Raw genomic sequence first — 19414 nt, 5'->3', positions numbered from 1 at the left:
TGAAGAAGAAAGGAAGGTGGGAGACAATGGGCGACAGAGGTCATACACTTCCTATATATTTATAGCCAATTCAGCCACCAGCGCAAATTTCTCGTGTGCTGAAAGCCATCTGGAGCGTTGCATCATTGTTCTGCCAACGGTTCCAGATGAAAGGAAAAAAAAAAGTCATCTAAATGGTATTGGACCCAACGCAGCAAAAACAGTTCCGCTTCGTTTCCGTGTCTCAAACAATTCGGTCATCGTCTCACCCTGCTCGACGTCTTTGAGAAGAGCCCCAAAGTCCAACTCCCCCGAGAATGCAGATGTGGGCATATGTCGTGTAAACGGTTTTCTCTCTCATGACCAGCTGCAGCAGCTTCTCTGACCGCTCCTAAGTTACCCTTTTAAGGCGAAAGCCTTTAATGGCTCATGCTGTCGTGGACAAAATGTACCCGCTTTTGCGGCGGCACTGATTGGCCGAGGCGGGATGACGTCATAGAGGTCTCGACCAATCACAGAGCACCACCACAGTAGGCGCGAATGTGTGCCTTACATGGCCATATGTCAATCAATGACCAATTATGATTTCTTGTCTATTGAAATGGTTGGTTAATTACTAATTGATGACTGATCAAGCAAATCAGTTGTTGCCTAATAATGATTAATAAATTACCCCCTCAATGACTAATTATTTGAATAATGACTGATTAATTACCAGTGCCAGTTGCGTAGCAGAATGTGGCACTCAGGCTTTCGCCTTTCGCTACTCTAGTGGCTAAAGTACCTCGTAATTTTATTAAACGTATCTGTTTCAATTATTCTCAATTCTTTCTCAATTATGTCTCAAACAAATGAGAACACAAAAAAGTTACTTAACACATTTCCGCCTTATCGATCTTGTACAGTATTGATCACCTATGCATGTTTTGGCTAGTTGCGGGGTGCCATCGTTGAAGGTAGTGGTTCTTGGCGAAAATAATTGAAGTTTAAATTAGTACTTGAGGTTTTGAAAAGATGCTCGGGACAAAACGTGCTTGCCGTTCGCTTGTAGCTCTCTGAATAAGTGAGCAAAGATGTCAGCACCGAACACATAGGCCGCAAGTTTGGAGCTCCCGTTAAAGTTTCTGTGAAGCTGAATTCGTGAATTCGTTTATTACTCGAGTGTTCTTTGAGACTTCACAGTATTCATAACGAGAAATACATATCGAGAGGAAAGGGCATTATCAAATGTCTCTGCAAATATCCTAAGCATTAGCTCTGATTTTTTTCTTAATTTGGTGCAGTAAAACGAAACACTGGGTACATTTCAGTAGTTTAGCAACTAGGTCGAATAACTGCAAAGAGGACGCAAAGAGAGAAAGGACCTACATACGCAGAGCACATTTTTTCTAAATCCGGCAATGGGCAACCGCGAAGCATTGATAAAGAGCATGTGCAGATGACGCTGCAGCTTCAGATGCTACCTACCGCTTGTCCTTTTCTACTAAGAAGTCGTCCTCTTAAAGTCTACAACAAAACTCCCTTAGGTCCCAGTCAGCGTTACCAGAATTAAAGGCGTTTGCCAGAACCGCGTAAAAAACGGTAGCTCTGCACGTGATCCTATCCTTGCTGAAGTAACGTTAGCTTTTCGACATCATCAAATACGCTGAGTATTCGCAGCGTTAGCAATGCGAATGACGTCATTTTCCGTGAGTACGTCCGCGAGAAGTGTCGCACTTTTTCAAGAGGTTCCGCGGGATACCGCGAGATTGTTGCGTCATCGGCCAAGGGCGCATGTGAAGTCATTTTGACGTCACATCCGGCCACGTATAACAATTGAAACTGACGTCATCATGACGTAACATCCGGTCATGTCCGATGACATCACCAGGCGATTCACGCATGTACTTAGCTGATCCCGCCCGGCGTTCGATCCAGGCGTCCGTGCGACGCCTTTCATTTGGAGCTTCCTCGAACACTGCACCACACAGCACACAGAATCGGAAGCAGACGCAGTACAGCAGGCATCAGCGGCGTTTTAAACAAATGCATTCGCCTCATCGCACTTTAGTGGTGAAAAGTGCCTTGAAAACATTTTTACCAACGTGCAGCAAATGAAACCTCTCAAGACGCATTTTTTCAAAATTTAGTTTCAGTTCGTACATTTCGACCTACAATGTGGATTCAGAAGGTTTTCGGCTCAACTAGCCTTTAGTGTTAATGGCCTTCATGTTCTCAATACAACCTTGCGTTTTACCGCCAAAAAATAGTAACTTGCTCACCTTCAATACTTCAATTAAATAACGTACAATCCGTACTTATCATGTAGAGTTCGCTTTGCTGCACGTTCCGTCTGCAAAAACCCCAACAACATGTTTCTCACTGTTTTAAAGTGAAATTTGTGTAAACATCACAAAAAGATTACGTGGTTTACTAACCTGAGCATGCTTCATCATAACGATGCAGTGTCGAATGAAACTATGCACATGACTCGCAAACAAGCCAATGCGTGCAGCATTGGCCGGCGACAGGGCAGGAGGTTTCTTCTGACAAATTTACTGACTCATATGTGGACACCATGGAAACGCTACAAGGCTAGGATAACAGGACACAGAACAACGGACATAATGCGGACGTCAAGCAGCCGTGGCAAAGGGTGGAGGGGACGGGGGGTGTGCGACCGGCCATGGAGGCGGCGGTGTCTGGCTGGACTAGCGCTGCCTGTCCCTTAGAAGAGGCAACACGGGTCCGTAGGGAGGCCTGTCCGGCTTGGCGGACTCCGTGCGCGACAGAGACGACTGCACGGGCCGTAGGCAGTTGCCGTAGTACAACGTCGGATTCTTCTCATCTCGGAACATGGGCGCGCATGCCAGGCCCTCGCAGCAGGCGTTCCGGGGGCTGCACTGCACGGACACGGAGACTTACGTTTGAAGAATTCAAGGCGGCAATTCGACATTTGATCAGTTGCTTGAAAGGGAGTCAATGAAGGACAAGGGAGAGAGAAAATTGAGGGAATGGTAATATACGCATGCTAAATAGGCCAGCAGCCATCTAAAGAAACCACAGGGGAGTGTTTGTTTATAATGAAGCCGTTAATAAAAGGTCTACATTGGGAGCGTAGTTGCTAAATTATCATCCATCTAACATAGTTGCGTCGCTAATTTTTCACTCTTAGCCACGTGGTAAAAAAAAAAAAGTCTTCCTGGTTTCCTTATTGACCAAGCAACGGGACTTCCTTTGCATCAGCTAGCATCGCAATTTTGTCGGGAGCAACAGGAGTTTTATTTCTCTCCTCTCTCTTGCTTATGACTTGAATTGGACGCTGTATAAAACAAGTTGAAAGTAGCTCATACTGAGGACCAGCGCAAAAGGGACAGAGGACCACGGGAATGGCGAAATGGCGCAATTAGAACCCCGTATCACAATCCCTTCATAGAACCAACAGTTTTAGAGAAATAGTGACTATAGCGGCAACTTACAGTCGCCAGTTTAGCTAATTAATGCAAATGCACAAGAGAGGTTTTGCGGCCGTATCTGGGACGTCACAGGTTGGTCAAAATCTACGTTAAGGTTCGAGACTTTTTCTCGTCTAAGGTTACTTTCATTTAAAATATTGAGAAGAAATGTTTTTTGCTATATCAAAAAAGGGACGCTAAAGATCATGCGATTTTGAAATTCTGAAGGTATTTTAGTTCAATAAACAACAACAACCTGGACTTGTACTTCAACATATGAATCCCTTGCATCCTAAATCCGTGTAAGGAAAGGAAACCCCTTATCCTCACTTTTAGGGACCTTTCATCTGCGTAGTTGCGGACTGCTTTCTGTGGCACTGCACTAGAGGCTGCCATCGGGGGCGGCCTATCTCAGCACTAGAGACCGCCTCTCCCTTGACCCCTCCGGACGCTCAAGACAAGCAGCAAATAACCCACTTCCCCGGGGCACCGGCATGAAGGCCGGTCTCCTTGCCTTTACTGAGTAGCCACCGCCCGGGATACTCGGCAAGTTTTCGGAGAGTATCCCGGGCGGTGGTGAGAGGGCTGTATTACAAGGCTCAGAAGTAATATCCGCTGCCAGCTTACTTTCGGCTTCCTCGCGACCTTGTTTGCCGGCTTTTCTGGCGAAAGGTCTCAAGCGTACTTTAATGCCGCACCAACACACTCGCATAAAACCATGTTTAGCCCATTGCACTTGCATGCTGCTGCGAAACTGTGAGGAGGAGGAAGATGAGGAGGAAAGGCAGGGAGGTTAACCAGTAAAAGCAACCGGTTTGCTACCCTGCACTGGGGGAAGGAGGTGAGTGGATATACAAGTTGTGAGAGAAGGATAGTTGAAGTTAGTACAGTCACATAACAGACATGCCACATCACATCACGTCACAGGCATGTCATAGCAAACTCATAGTCTTTCGATTAGGCCTGTGCTTTTCATAAAGCGGAGCAGTGCCTGGGAGGCCTTCACCGCAGATGATCGCCGTGGCCAGGGACCTAAAATCTTAATTTCAGTCAATGGGCGTTCATCTAGATGTTCCAGCGTACGGCATAGACATTGCCTTTCCTCACTGTATATCGGGCACTCACAAAGAATGTGGCTTATAGACTCGTCGCATCCACAGTTTGTACATGCAGGGCTGTTTGTCATGCCTATCATAAAAGAATATGAGAATACGAAAGGTCATTATAAACGAGGCAAAATCTAATTAACCTAAATATGAACAACATCGATCCTGCTGCTTTATCAATAAGCAATTATAGTTTTAACTACAGATAAACCTACACACTCGACGTTGCTCGGTCATGTCGTTGCATAGTCTCTGCTTGCGCGAAGAGAAGTAGCAGCGGTATTACAAGAAAAAAAAAAGTACGGTCAAGACCCAGAGAAAAAACATCCGAGTGGAAGCTGTCCTCACCTGCTGTCTCTCTGTGCGGCACGCTTGACTGTGCGCTGTCAGCATCGCGGAGCTGAGAACAATGGCGAAAACCCAAAGGGAGGCGGAGGGTTTCATCTGCGAGAGGGACAAGGAGGAAAAAAAAAAAAGAAGGGCCGACGGTCAGTGACACGCACAGCTCCTAGGGAAGAGAAAATTTAATAATAAATGCGTCAAAAATGCACCAAAATTGGAGGTAATGAAACATTTCAACCCTCGCCTAGAGGTAAAATTTCCTCAATGGATCGCAATTCGGCGCAAAGAAAGAGAAAAAAAAAAGCAGTCATCTTCAGCACAACCAGCCACAGACATCTGTCCGCGACGTCAACACCCGACAAAAGAAGGCTTGTAGATGGAAGTTTCTGGAAGTGAAAATAACGCAAAATGTCGCGCTTACTTTTTGTATACGGCCAACTCGCGCGGACAGTACACAAAGAAGTTGCGAGCAGGGATCCCCAGAAAAATGAGAATTTTGATAATTTGTCCGCTCTGCGAAACCTTGGAATTCAGTGTTCTGTAAGAAAACTTTATGGAAATTATGTTTATAAAAACCTTATTCGTTTTCCCTTGCTTATAGATTTTGCAAATCTGTCCAGCATTTAGTTTGGGGCTGAACAACAACAACAACAGCAACAACAGCAACAACAACAACAACAACAAAAAAAAAAAACGCATCGATCACTTTCGTTTGAATTCTACTCATTGTCCCGTCTCTTGTATACTTCTCACCTGTATTCCACTTTCTTTTATTAGATTTGTTACTAGCCATTCCTTGGCTACTAACAAGTGTCTTGTAGCTTTACAATTTTAAAATGAGAAAAGAAGGTATTAAGAATAGGACTCGAGAAACCGTCTTCAGAGTCCTGCAAGATGTTCAACACTGGGCAGGGCGGCAACGTTCAAAACAGCATTCTTAAAATGCTTGATGTCGGTTTCGGGCCAACGGCATCAACCATTGTTCACGAATACGAACACATTTCTTCTAGCAGATACGCATACCCCGCATCCCTTGCGGTGACATCTTGATAACAAATTCCTGACAAGTTTGACCAAGATGAGAGACGCTACCTACCTAACGGCTACGAATGCCGACCATGCCGCCGACTTTTTCACTACCTCTGCAAGCTTGCTTTGCCTAACTTTTGGAAGTAATGCGGAGAAGCATTTTCTGTTTTTTTTTTCTTTCTTTTTTTTTAATGATCGGTAGGGTGAAGTTTGATGATGACAAGGACGGTCACCTTGTCTTCATTAGCTGGGATATCGCAATCTGTCAAGGCTAACGGAATTGGGGAAAAAAACGAGCTGCATGACAAAAAAAAAAAAAAAAATGACAGCCGGTTCGCCGGCTGTCATTTTTTTTCTGGATGTCACTGGAAAATGCCTTTTTTTTTTTTTTTTTGGCAGCCAGATTAGTTTAGCTAGTAAATATGCTGAGCGTTGCCAGTCAGCGGCAGATGGCGACATGGGAGAAGTAAGAATATATTCTTAAATCTTGTCGAAAAACACACTAGAAATTTTTCTGGTGGAAAAACATGAATTTGTGACAATTTTAGCAATGACTTGTTGTAACGAGATAAATTTTATGACCCCGAATTTCTGCTGCACGCGCTGTAGCTTGCCGTAGTGAAGGAACTGCACAAAATTACGACAGCAGTGCAGAAAAATTTGACGTTACAAGAGGACAAGAAAAATGGCTTATTTTGCGCTCATTTTTGTCGTTTTATTCTACTGAACAATAAGAAAATGAAGGAAAGAGGTAAAGCTCTAGAACCTACGGCATAGTGAAACTAATTACGCAAATTAAATAGATGGGTGATACTGCTATTCAAAAGTACGCTCACATAGGAATAGCTCCAAAGGTATATTGGTTGCCTCGTGCCGCGCTGTGCGGCTCATAAGGTGCGCATACACCCAAGCATCACACGGGTTGTATCGCCTGCCGTCCGTGACGGAAACGCTGCTGAGGCTGCCGACTCCGACTCAGTGCTGATCAGAGGTATTCAGGTGACGTCACAGTCACCAGGCTCTTGTACAGCACGCTGCTTAAGCAGTGCAAAACAGAGTAGGTGGCTATAACCTAAACTGATATGATCACGGTCTTTCGTCGTGCTACAAGCACTACAAAATGTGGCCGCCGTCGTTGTGATGTTGGTGCACACTCTCTGTAAGGGGTATTCGGGTGATGCCACGGGCGCCATTTTGTGGTGCTGAACACAGTCTCAGCACTGCAAGTGGCGATAAGGTGATTAGATGTGCCGGCAGCCTTTCACCTTACCACACGCACCACAAAATGGCAGCCACTGTGACGTAGGTGCTCACTCCCTGCACGAAGCTGAGCGGATATGGTGAATAATTGCTATCAGTCGGAGTTCTTACCTCCCGAAAGGTCGAACCATGTAAACGACAACAATAAGAAAAAGGGACAACTGTTATGCGGTACGGCATATGATAACTGCAATGATACCTCCGCGGGAATGTATTCCAGTAAGTTTCCTGGACACCTCTGCGAAGGGGAGCAGTGCAGAGACTGCCATTTCCTGAACGGATAAAGACTATGACGTGTCGAAACAACTCGCTCTCACGGTCGCCGCACAAGGAAGTCTGGGAAGGCTCCTTTATAAATGTCAACGCTCTTTTCGGGGTCATTGCTTCAGGATGCTGAGCCACCTGGAGGAGGCTTCTTAAGCGGAGAATATGTAACGCGCAGCCGTTGCGTCTTGTTTATCCCGCCTACTATTTGTCCGTTTTTCATGCGTTCTGTGCATCCTATAGTGTACCCGATACCTGTCACAAAATATACCCAATAAGAAACGAATCTAAAGCACACATACCCGATTTTGTACTCGCTAGGTTGAATTACAATGAAAAACAAGATAAAAAGAAAACAAACGTGTTTTACAGGCAGCTTTTAGAGATTTATGACGGGAACTCGATAGAATGAAGCGAATCCTTAACGTTAGCATCGAACTGGGCTTGGGACACGTACCATGGGCGCTGGGATATCGCGCAAAACCAAGCTGCGAAAAGGCTTTTCTTTCCTAGTACATGCGCTGGGCGATAGAGCTGGAGGAGCCGAGACGTTGCGTTGTCTAGATCATTTCAGTTCCGATTAGAATGTAGTAGTGTACAGTAACATCAAGCACAAACGTTTATCCGCGACACGAGAAATTTTCATGTTTCAGGTTTATGTGAAGCGCATGGAAACACTTAAAGGAAATAAAAAATAGTTGTCTCCTTCTCCGACGATTATCTGTGCAATTTCTGTCGGTTCCTCATATATTCGCGCTGTGGCTCAGAATTGCTTTATCCATTGCAATTACACCCGTTTATTTTGGTCTCGCGACGTCGCCATGAATGAAAATCTGGATATTTTGGGTATTTCACGCACTCATCAAAAAGACAGAACGAAAACAGACATCAACTTTAGTCCCAGAAGAGCCGCGATAAGACACGGACGTGTAGTTTAAAAAAATGGCAGTGGTATAGCTCGGCTATGCCAGGATATACGTGGTGACTATTTGGGCTAGTTGGTGCGAATCTAACATATTGAACCAGCGAAAGACACAGAAACACACACACAAAAAAAGTACACGGGACAGCGCTGGACTAACAACTGAGGTTTACTCGAAGTAACAGCCGGCCAAGGAACCAAATGACACATGCGTATCAAACGTTCTCAAGAGGACCAGTAAGTGCGAGTGAACACAGCATTGCGAGGACGCTGACAGAGATAGGCACACAAAACTTCACCTATGTCGCTTACTACCTACATGCACACACTGTTGCTTAATAATCTAACCTTTTTATTCGCGAGTAATAGTGACGATGCCAGCACTTGTCCTTGCCTTGCATCTTAACGTGATAGGCCTTCAAAACCTCCCTTTCCTGCCTGTTCTTTTTTTCCGATTACTAAAATACTGTCAAAGTCAGAAACCCAGTTTTCACATTCTCTGCAGTGACGAGAGAGCTTATTTTGGTCTGACACACTTTTCAGTGAGTTCACATATTCCTGTGCACGGTTATTCGCTCATCTGCCAGCTTGACCCGTTTATACCCTACCACAAGAGAGGGGAATCTTATATATGACACGAGTGGCACAATTCACGAACTTGTTGGTCTGCTTGACAGAGCACCCATTGGTACCTTGCTTTCCTTTCTTGCTCTTGGAAATTCTTGAGCACAGGCCCGAAAGCTTATAGGGTGCCGAAAAGACAACTTTCACACCATGCCGTTGGGCTACCTTTTTAGGTTATGGGAAATGCCGTCAAGGGCATATACTTCGACTTTTTCTTTCTATTTCTCCAACTTAGTACCTTTTAGCCCTTCCTGTTCTCAGTTCTGATTTTCTGCAGCAGCGACAGTTGCTCGCGGCAAGAGATCCGGATAGCCTGCCTCGCTTAGACGAAAGGCTTATTGGAAAAAGCTGTCATTCACTCTATGTCGCAGCTCTTCTGCAGGGTATTGCTCTGGCGAAAGCTGGCTATACTTCTTTTGATCAATGTAAAGTGAGAGGAGGCATACGGCAAAAGGGCATTTTTGTTTTGGGTTAGTAGCTCCAGCACACATGTGCTTCGTTAAATGTTAGCCTTAAGTCTAGAGATGCCCTTTCACTTCTAGACTTAACGCTAAAGTTTCCGCATCCTGAAAAATACGCCTGTTCCAATGAGAGGTATCGAACTAATCTGGGTCCCCGCCCACTCGTCTAATCCGGGGAACGAGGCGGCTCACACGCAAGCCCGAGGTTTCATCGACCTGGCAGTGAGCGCACCCTCTGACCCGAATTTCACGAGGGACGGGTTATTTTTTTTTTTCATGACATCACCCACCACTTCAGGCTGGAAAGGTGCACATATCCCCACAAATCCTAAATACAGGAAGTTAGGCCGACTACAAAAACGCTCCCTCCTAAATCCGGCTGTGCTTGCCCTGATGCACCCAGGCCAGTACAACCCAAACTGCAATAAATGCGGCGAAAGAGCGATATACGACCACAGTCTCTGGAATTGCGAAAATGATCCGCCTCCTGCGGAGTTAATACAGCTCCCTTCTCCCGAGCGGTTGGAAGTCATGCTGGTCAGCTTGGACCCGACGATCCGACTACGGGCCATCGAGCGGGCTAATGAGGCCGCAGCCAGCCATGCACTAGCGGCCATCTAGTACGTCTCTCCTTAGACCTGCTTGAACGACAAAGTAAAAGTTTTGCAATCCAATAAGTCTAGAAATCGAATCGAATTGTCACTCGGAATTTCCTACGTGAAAGTCAGTGCACGTGCACAATCATTAAACACATTCAACACATCACTAACAATTGTTGACAGGAAGTCACTAGGTGCTATCGTCAGAATGATTAAGAAATCGTCAACATATCTGAACACTCGAAGAACACGCTCGTTAGGTAGCTCGCAACAAATAGAGTTATCAAAACTGGCCAAACTAATTTGTCATGTGTTTGCGATCACTTCCACGCCGCAGCCTGGCTTAAAACGATTCGTTTACAACGAATGTAATTTCAAGATTATGCCGATTGGGCCGCTTACATAGCTGCGGCGGCGAAACAATGTATGGTCGCTATCGAGGTATGTAGTTATTTTTCGGGTGTTGTCCCCACAGGAAATGGCGGCACACATCCGCACAAACAAAATACCCCATGCGCGGCGATGGGGAAACCGGGGAAACCACCCAGACTGTTTTTGGCGGCATCTTAAACCCTTGTGTGTCGACCCTAGAGGCGGGAATCGGGGCGAAGAAAATTGTGAAAATAGAAAGACGGGCCAGTTATGTACTGACGTGCGTAACAACAGAGCACGCGGTGTGCTACGGAAATAACCTTAAACGGACGATTTCAGGAAAAAGCGACAGTGCTGTTCATTCTCATACGGTTGCCGTACACATTCCGGAACTATGTATACTTGGAGGCTGCATCACGACGCAACCGCTTTTGGTAAAAGCTTATTTTACAACTCACTCTTTCATTCAATGCATTATTTTAGGCCTCAAGAAGACGAAGCACCCGTGATGAGTGCGCGTGTCCGCAAAAATGAAGCAGCAATTGCTGCTGGTGAAAACCTCAAACCGGCGACTTTCAAGTTGTTATTTTCTAGTAGTAAAACGCTTGTAATTGCGATAACGACCCGCCAAAGAAAGGACCAATTTTGTTATTAGGAAGTAATACTCACCTTAAAGATATCAAAGGAAGCTTCTGTGCTAAGCTGGGCGTGATAAAGGACAAACGAGGCAAGGACCTCACTGAAGCCTCAGAGATAAAAAAGAGGTGGCAGGAATACACAGAAGAACTGTACAAGAAGGACCCGGATGTGCAAACCCAACATAGGACTGTTGTGATTACTGATCTCGAGCCGGGCATCCTGAAGAGTGAAGTTGAATGGGCCTTAGCCAGCCTTGCTAAGAACAAAGCTAGCGGAATTGATGGTATTCCAGCTGAGTTGCTTCAAAACCTCGACCGCGACGCTGTTAACACACTGCATACATTATGTCAAAAGATTTGGAAAACCCTGCAGTGGCCACAGGATTGGAGGAGGTCAGTTTACATCCCCATTCCAAAGAAAGGCAGTGCCAAAGATTGTTCCAACTACCGCACGATCGCGCTTATTTCGCATGCTAGCAAGGTGATGTTAAAAATCCTGCAAGGTAGGCTGCAGCAGTATGTGGATCGGGAGCTTCCGGACGTGCAAGCTGGGTTTCGCAAGGGCAGAGGAACTAGAGACCAAATTGCCAACCTTCGCTGGATCATGGAAAAAGCAAGAGAGTTCCAGAAACCCATTTACTTCTGCTTTATTGATTATGCGAAAGCGTTTGACTGCGTAGATCACAGCAGGTTGTGGCAAGCTCTCCAAGAGATGGGAGTTTCAATTCACCTCATCTGTCTCCTCAGGAACCTTTATGAAGGGCAAGAGGCCACAGTCAGAACTGGGCATGGTCTTACTGATTGGTTTCCGATTGAGAAAGGGGTGAGGCAAGGCTGCATACTGTCGCCCTGCCTATTTAACCTATATGCAGAGTGCATCATGAGGAAGGCCGGTCTGGACGAGTCTTCAGCTGGAGTGAAGATTGCTGGAAAACGTATCAACAACCTTAGATATGCGGATGATACCACTTTAATGGCAGAAAGTGAAGTGGAACTCAAGAGACTTCTGATGCGCGTACAAGAAGAGAGTGAGAAGTTTGGGCTTAAACTGAACATTAAAAAGACGAAGATCATGGCGTCTTGCCCTATCAAGTCCTGGAGCATCAATGGACAAGAAGTGGAAGCTGTGACAGATTTTCTGTTCTTGGGCGCCAAGATTACCTCGGAAGGAGACTGCAGCCATGAAATTAGGAGACGCCTGCTTCTGGGAAAGAGAGCAATGGTTAGCCTTGACCGCCTAGTAAAGAGCAGAGACATTAGTCTGCCAACCAAGATCCGTATAACCCGTGCTATGGTCTTTCCAGTTGTGATGTATGGATGCGAGAGTTGGACTGTGAAAAAGGCTGACCGCCGAAGAATTGACGCGTTTGAATTGTGGTGCTGGCGAAGACTCTTAAGAGTTCCTTGGACTGCCAGAAGATCAAATCAGTCGATATTGTCGACCATAAACCCTGACTGCTCATTGGAGGGTCAAATTCTAAAGTTAAAGCTCGGCTACTTTGGTCATCTGATGAGAAGAGAGGAGTCGCTGGAGAAAGATTTGATGTTGGGAAAGGTAGAGGGTCGCCGGAGAAGGGGTAGGCAGCGAACGCGATGGTTAGATGGCATTCTCGAGGCATTGCAGATGAAGCTATGTGATGTTAAGAAGATAGTGAGAGACCGGAAAGCGTGGCGTGACATGGTCCATAGGGTCACGAAGAGTCGGACACGACTGAACGCCTGAACTGAACTGAATACTCACCTTTACTTTCCTATAAAACAACTTAAAAGTTTTGCATCTGTTTCCCTCGTACAAGCTTTGCTGTAAAAAAAAGAAAAAAAAAATTAACCTACGGTTTCGTGCTTATTTTTTCATCGTATATTATTATGGCTGTCTCGTACTCCTGTAAAGGCGTCGATAGTACTGGTGATACCATGGGTATCTGCCTTGTTATCGAACCACCGATAGTTGAAAAAATATCGATAGCGCTATCGACAGTACTCTTGAGTACTTTCGATATAGAGCGCTGTCAGTATTACAATAGCGATATCAGCGCACGAACACAGTACAGCGCAAACTTGGCTCCGCGAGTGCCTTATGGAGGCGTTGGTCTACTCCATGGTCTATTATACACATCAGCCAGCCTTGGAGACACACATTTTTTCCTTATCAGTGTCACAGTGATAACAAAACTTTGATATAGTATACAGCAGCAGTGCAACGTACAATCTCGGCACCTGCAGAACGCTTGTTCTCAGCGGTTGGACAGCTGGACCTCAGGAAGGAAGAACACAATGAAGGCAAGAAAGCTGACATGTATAGTATTTCTTAACCAGAATGCTTGGCAGGCACACGTTAGTAAGGTTCATCTGTTCAACTGTAGCGGAAAGGAAGCATATACAAGTGAGCAGAACTCCCCTGTTAAAATTCGTACTCCAGTTTTCGATTTAAAACAAACAAACATCGACAACTTAATTTGTTGGCATGGATCAATTAGCTGCTTTTGAGTACACATCTATTGATGGACCTATTGCGTGACTTTTACAGCTGAATTATTATTAATTTCAGTCGCCAAGGATTGTTCATAATCCACGTGAACCGAGTATTGCTGATAGTCCGGTATAGGGGATGTTTTGTTGATATTGCTCGGCAGCAAATTCATAACTAATATCTGTACTGTCAATAGTATTATTGGCTGTAACTTTACCGATGGTGCGTGGAATAATTGTGCAATTGCTGGTCAACGACACTACGATACAGGTAGATGCTGAATTAACCACCTTTGGGTCTCAGATAGGGCGATTAAAATATGCTTGCAGATACCGCACATTATAAAGAAAGCGATAACGAAAACTTGACGAATGGTACGTGATATACGCGACATCACGCGTTCACCGAACATGCAGTGTTTGTTAAGCATGCACAATTGATCGTGCAATCATTGAAGTTGACGTCCTACTGAAGAAGCAAAGTGTGTGCGCGCTGCGGAATCACTGGCAAAGGCAAGCAGTGCTATGATAAAGGGCCAGTTGGTTCTGAAATTTCGTTCTCAGCGCGCTAGGACACACTAACAGATGAAAAAAAACAACAGTGAAAATAGACAGGAGGAACAGGACCAACCAACTTGCAAAGACATCACCTGTGTGCTCTGCTCGTACCGCCATTTTGTTAGCCGGGAAATAAAATTTGCAGCTCAATGCGCGAAGAGTGCATTCCGTTTGTCGATTGTTTTCAGACTTCTTGCGCCCACAGTCGGCTTCCTGTTCCGGCCTAGGCGAACTCCCTTTATTAATCGGTATTCCCCCTGCAACGTACATATGTATTCACTTTTTTGTTTTATATTCTTACTCTGTCGGGAAAGGCGACACATTCGTCGCAGAACAGAGGGTGAAAAGGGGGCGGCCAGAACGGATACGTGCTCTGCCGTGGCGGAAATGTGGAAATTGATTATGGAGGACGTTGCCGGTTGTTCACCTCGTAACAGACACGGCCGCTGTGCGGTAACATTGGTCGGGCGTCGATGACTGATATTTTCCGCGTCGCTGGTTGCCCGATCGAGCGACGCCTCGGGAAGCCCGCGAGCAGCGTCGTCAAGAGAGGATGCGCGGGCGACGCGCAACGCTCATCCTCGCACTTTATATACTACGATACATGTTACACATAGTTACGACCTCGAAAGCATTTCGTTGAGTTTGTAGCCGGGTTGCAAAGTGGTTGAGCCAATCGTTGTCTCAGTGAGCTCTGTGATTCAGGAGCTCAGTGATTCAGATAAAACTTGCGTTTTTTTTTCTTTTTAGACAATTACCGACCAAAATGTGCCGTATCTCTCTCTCAAGGAGACGAGTAGAAAGTAATCTGTCATTTGTGCATGACGCCCTGCGTCGCAGGCTCCACCTACACACAACACCAATCAGTGACGTAAGCAAGATTCAGTGGTCTAGGTGTCGCTAAATGGGGTCTCACCCTTATACAGGGACCCAAGTGAGATAGTATTCAGTGCGCTTTTATGACCTTAATGTGCTCAAGTCAGTCTGAAGAGAAGCCGAATAAATCTTCTAACAGTTTGTGAAAGTCTGAAAAGCCATTTCGAATGCTTTGTAGTTTATAAAAACAACTGCTGTCAGTGTGCCGGGCGGAGTGCAACCTTTAAAAAACACATGCAAACTGTCCAAAGTATTTCTCCCCTTTCACAGCGTAATGATGTGCGGATGTTCCTTAGCGATTGGCGACTTTCCGTAAGAATAATGTGAGAAAGTATGAAAGTCGTTTCGAAGCCAGGTTTAAAATGTAGCAAAAAATGCGTATTCGGTGTTTATTCGCATCGGACAATTTTCTCGGAGAGCCTGACATGCTGCTGCGCATGTTACATTTGTTCACTAAAGGGCTCATGAAATTAGACCGACCATCATGAAAATTATTAATGAAACGATCTGATAAGCGAGCAAAAGCGAACCACGTGTCGCATCAGAAAAGCGGTATACCATATACATCGCGAGTCCCGCGCACGCGAGCGTCCTTTATGTTTGTAAACACGGTCATCGGTACATAACGTGCGCTACATGATAAGTCGATCTCGTTCTCTTGGTAATTTGAACGCATTACATTGCTGGAAGCTGCAAACATAAATTCCTTAACATGGGCGCGATTGGCTTGATGGAAACCGCCATATATTTAGATAGCATATAATTGCATAAAATTGAACATGGCGCTTACCACGAACAAAAAAAAATATATATATATACACTCAGGTGTTAGGCCTGGTGACTGCCAGGCCCGTTTATTATAATTTAGCTTATCTGGCGGTAACTCTGGCTACATATATATTTTTTCACCCTTGAGGAGACAGGCAATGCGAGCATGAAATTAAAATGCCACTCACGAGCAGCCACAAACTGAAACAATCGTAAAGACTGATCTTAAAAGCGACTTGCTCATGTCCTTTCCGGCACAAAAAAGAACCTACGCAGAAACGAACTGCAAGCAATTTTCTCCGAACCAATCTCGAACTTGTTCTCACGATCAGTGCAAATTATGAGGTCTAGTTCGAATCCCGACGACGCATTCTCACTCTAGTTGTTGTTGCCATTGAGAAGACAAAGTTCTGCCCCGAGTCACCACGGTTGATAAACAATTATCGCTGCCATCGGAGTTGCCGCTCGAGCAACCAGGAGGACGCTTACTTTGCACCAATGCCGTGTCATATGTCAATAGCGTTTTCTGTGATTTTTATTGATTTTGTTTTGGTTAAATGCGATGTATCAAGACCAGGCAATAAAGAAAAAAAAAAAAGCCCGTGATGGCGCAGTGGTTAGGGCGCTGGACTGCTGCCCCAAAGGATGCGGGATCGAATCCCGCATCCTAAAATTATCTCGAGCAGGAGGAGCATTGTGTAGAATAAGAAACCAAATACCTGAGAAATTTTGAGCGCTTGTTTGCTCTACAATGATTCAGTCCCATGTATATTACTGTCTTCTCGTGTGGGGCACAACTACTACTACCAATTTGGCGAATATATTTATTACACAGAAAAAAATCGATCCGCGCCCTAGAAGGTTTGAAGTACAGCGAAAGCACGCATGCTTTTCGTTGCAGTTATGGAGTAGTGAGGGTGGATCAACTTTATGGAAAAAAACTTACGATTTATATATACAATGAAATCAGAAAAACCATGACAATTTTGCACAGACATATATGAGCCTAAGTGAAAATTTTGACCTCAGGAAAAAACAATACGGACTACGAATGCTGATAACAAATTACGGTGGGCAAAGCTGACAATCCCAAATATCCATGCTTTTGAACAAAAATAAGGATCCTGTTATCGTTATTGAACGGCACGCATCACTTGGTGCTTTTAAACGTACACTGACCAAGATGTGGAACTAAGCGTTTTAAGTAAAAATGTCGTCGATGTCAAAAAGTGCCTGTGACTGTTCTTTTTAATTTGTTCAGCTTTTTGAGTGCTTATTACTGTAGTCTTTTTCTATTGTTAATTTGCATCTTTGAGCGGAGAAAATAATAAAATGTTTCCCCTGTGTACAAATTGTATGGGGCTCTGAACCTAGTCAGGTGCAAGTACGCACCTTTTGTTCGGGGTCCTTCAGTTTCTGTACAAGAAAACTAGGAATAAACTTCAAGCCTCAAACCTCGGCGGCAGCTTTTAGATGGAGGCGAAAAGCTAGGCGCCCATGTGCTGTGCGATGTGAGTGCATGTTAAATATCTCCAGGGGATCAAAATTTGCGGAGCCCTCCACTACTGCATCTCAAATAATCTAAGTCGGTCTGCGACGTCAAACTCCAATAATCAAACTCAAGCATAGCGTAATTTATTTTATACAAAATCAAAAGTAGGTACGGTTAAGTCACTGCGCGGATAGGGAGGCGTAATCTTTCTTTCTGAAACTTTCCTCTTCTAAACAATTTTTGCAGTAAAATATGGTGAAAAGGTAATTTTTTTTGGAGTTTTGAAAGCACTTATGAAATCAAATTTATCTTTTTTTCATGTTGCAAGCGTTTTCAAGTTGCTGCATAAAAAAAAAAAAATCTGAAGCAACAACCTTTCAAGTTAATATTATTTTTGTTACTTTTACAGAAATGTTTCCGCCTTCATTATTTTATACACCTTGCATTACATCACCTATTCTTCTACCCGCAGCTTCAAGTTGCTAGCTTCAACGATCGCGACTGAAGGCAGCTTGTATCGGGAGCATGATTGACATTGCTTTCTAACAATAAAAGCAGCTTAAGAAAAAGCGCGTCGTTTCGCCTCCAGCTTCGATAATATTAATGGTTACGTGCCTATTTTGACAATAATCAGCAATCACTGCGCAGTAACGCAAACCCTTCTGTGGGCCACTTCCAATGCGTTCGCTCCTAGGGTAACTTTCGCGACAATGAAACAAGTATTGACACATGCGCGCATTGTTCAAAGGCAGAATTCAAATACGGACACCAATGCAGACTCGACAACGATCAGGTGCCTGAGTAATCAACATTCTGGTCACTTTTACGCTGCGGTTGTTCCCCTTCGGAAATTAATGGAACGGGTAGGTGTCTGAAGCGCATATAGGCAAAAGATCACAATACAAATGTGCAGATGTTTTGGAGTAAATAATGAGGAAATCGATAAAGACGGGGAGAACAAAAATGCACATGAAAAGGAGCAAGCCACCACCTGAGGCACGTTGCCTGTCACAAGGAAGCTAGCCGTCTCTGCCACCCCTACCGGTAGCGGCCCGCGAGAAAATGCTGACCCGTCTAGAAGCACACATTCCGCAACTCACCTGTCAGCGGGTGCGGAGACGGAGGCCCTCGGAGGCGAACTCTTCTACTCCAAACAAAGCAAAAAAGGGCGCTCTTCCTTTCTTCACAAGTGAAAGAGGAAAGGGTTCGTTGGTACCAGGCAGGAGAAAGGCCGACCTGGTTCGCCTTTCGCTGATGGGAACAACGAGAGGAGTGATGACGAAGAGGGCGGCGAGATGACAAGCGTTAAGTGACGACCAGGTGAGTAACGAATGAGACAGGGGGCGGAAAGCCTTTTGAAGTGTGGCGCAGGCAAGGGGGGAGATATCGAAGAAAGCGCTAGGTCGAACTGTCGACGACGTCTGCAACTTTGAACGCGGGAGGAACAGGGTAGCAAGCAGGCAGCGGCGGACGAGACGGGAGAGAAGACAGCAGAGTCCGCACGAGGTGAACAAAGGCTAAAGTCTGGGGCCGCGCAAACAACTGGATTCCTCGGCCTCCCGCTGACGTGGTTTGGCCGGGCGTGCCCAGCGGGCGCTCACTCCCGACCCGGCGCCGCCGAGGCCCGCGCACGCATCGTGGCCGGCGCTGCTTCTTCATCGCGACGCCCAGCGGAGGAGAGGAGGGTGCGCCCTCAAGCTGAACTTGAAACCGCATCACGGGCGAGGAGAATGGACATCACTTGGCAAGGAGCGAGCTGCAAACGCGAGGGAGGGATACAGCAAGACGGAACCGACGGGGCGACGCTGGGAAAGAGAGTGGCCGGACGCTGCACTGTTGCCTACTTGCTGAATGACCTCACGCGCAACCTCGTCACTTCCGAGGGCTCTTCCGCTTCAGGGGAGAAGCCGTGCGCGCTTTGCGAATTCCTGAAAGCGCTTGCTTGCCGTAATCGGAACATTCCGGAGAAGCGGGGGACGCGCCGATTGATACGGTGTGAGAAACACGTATGGTGGGCCGATGCAGCACGCAGATAATGTTCGCCTTATACCGGACATGACGAACGCAGACCATTATAGACGCGGATTTGCAACGCAAAGTACGAGAAATAGACCTGATGCAACTTATGGCGCGCATGATTGGGTAATATCCAAGAATAAATGTACAACGCGCTATCTTACTGAAAAGTAAAGTGGCACGCCACCAAAGCTTGATTGATCTG

At 45.6% G+C, this 19414-nt stretch overlaps 1 protein-coding gene across 1 annotated transcript in view; it reads right to left on the bottom strand.

Annotated features, from left to right (window-relative positions):
* Positions 1–2505: 2505 nt before the first annotated feature.
* LOC146186668 (mast cell protease 1A-like) overlaps positions 2506–19414 on the bottom strand; it is a 169830-nt gene continuing 152921 nt past the window's right edge. Inside the window, exons 6-7 of the mRNA XM_084608078.1 lie at positions 4868–4963; positions 2506–2861 (exon numbers count right to left, since the gene is read on the bottom strand). Of these exons, the coding sequence (XP_084464204.1) occupies positions 2670–2861; positions 4868–4963 (288 nt within the window). The 3' untranslated portion in view covers positions 2506–2669. The remainder of the gene's footprint in view (positions 2862–4867; positions 4964–19414) is intronic.

This window comes from Amblyomma maculatum, chromosome 6 (genome assembly GCF_055883805.1).
Source record: "Amblyomma maculatum isolate TAMU_Amacu chromosome 6, ASM5588380v1, whole genome shotgun sequence".
Lineage (NCBI taxonomy): Eukaryota > Metazoa > Arthropoda > Arachnida > Ixodida > Ixodidae > Amblyomma > Amblyomma maculatum.
The sequence above is the reverse complement of the archived record's forward strand: the minus strand, read 5'-3'. Positions and strand labels throughout refer to the sequence as shown.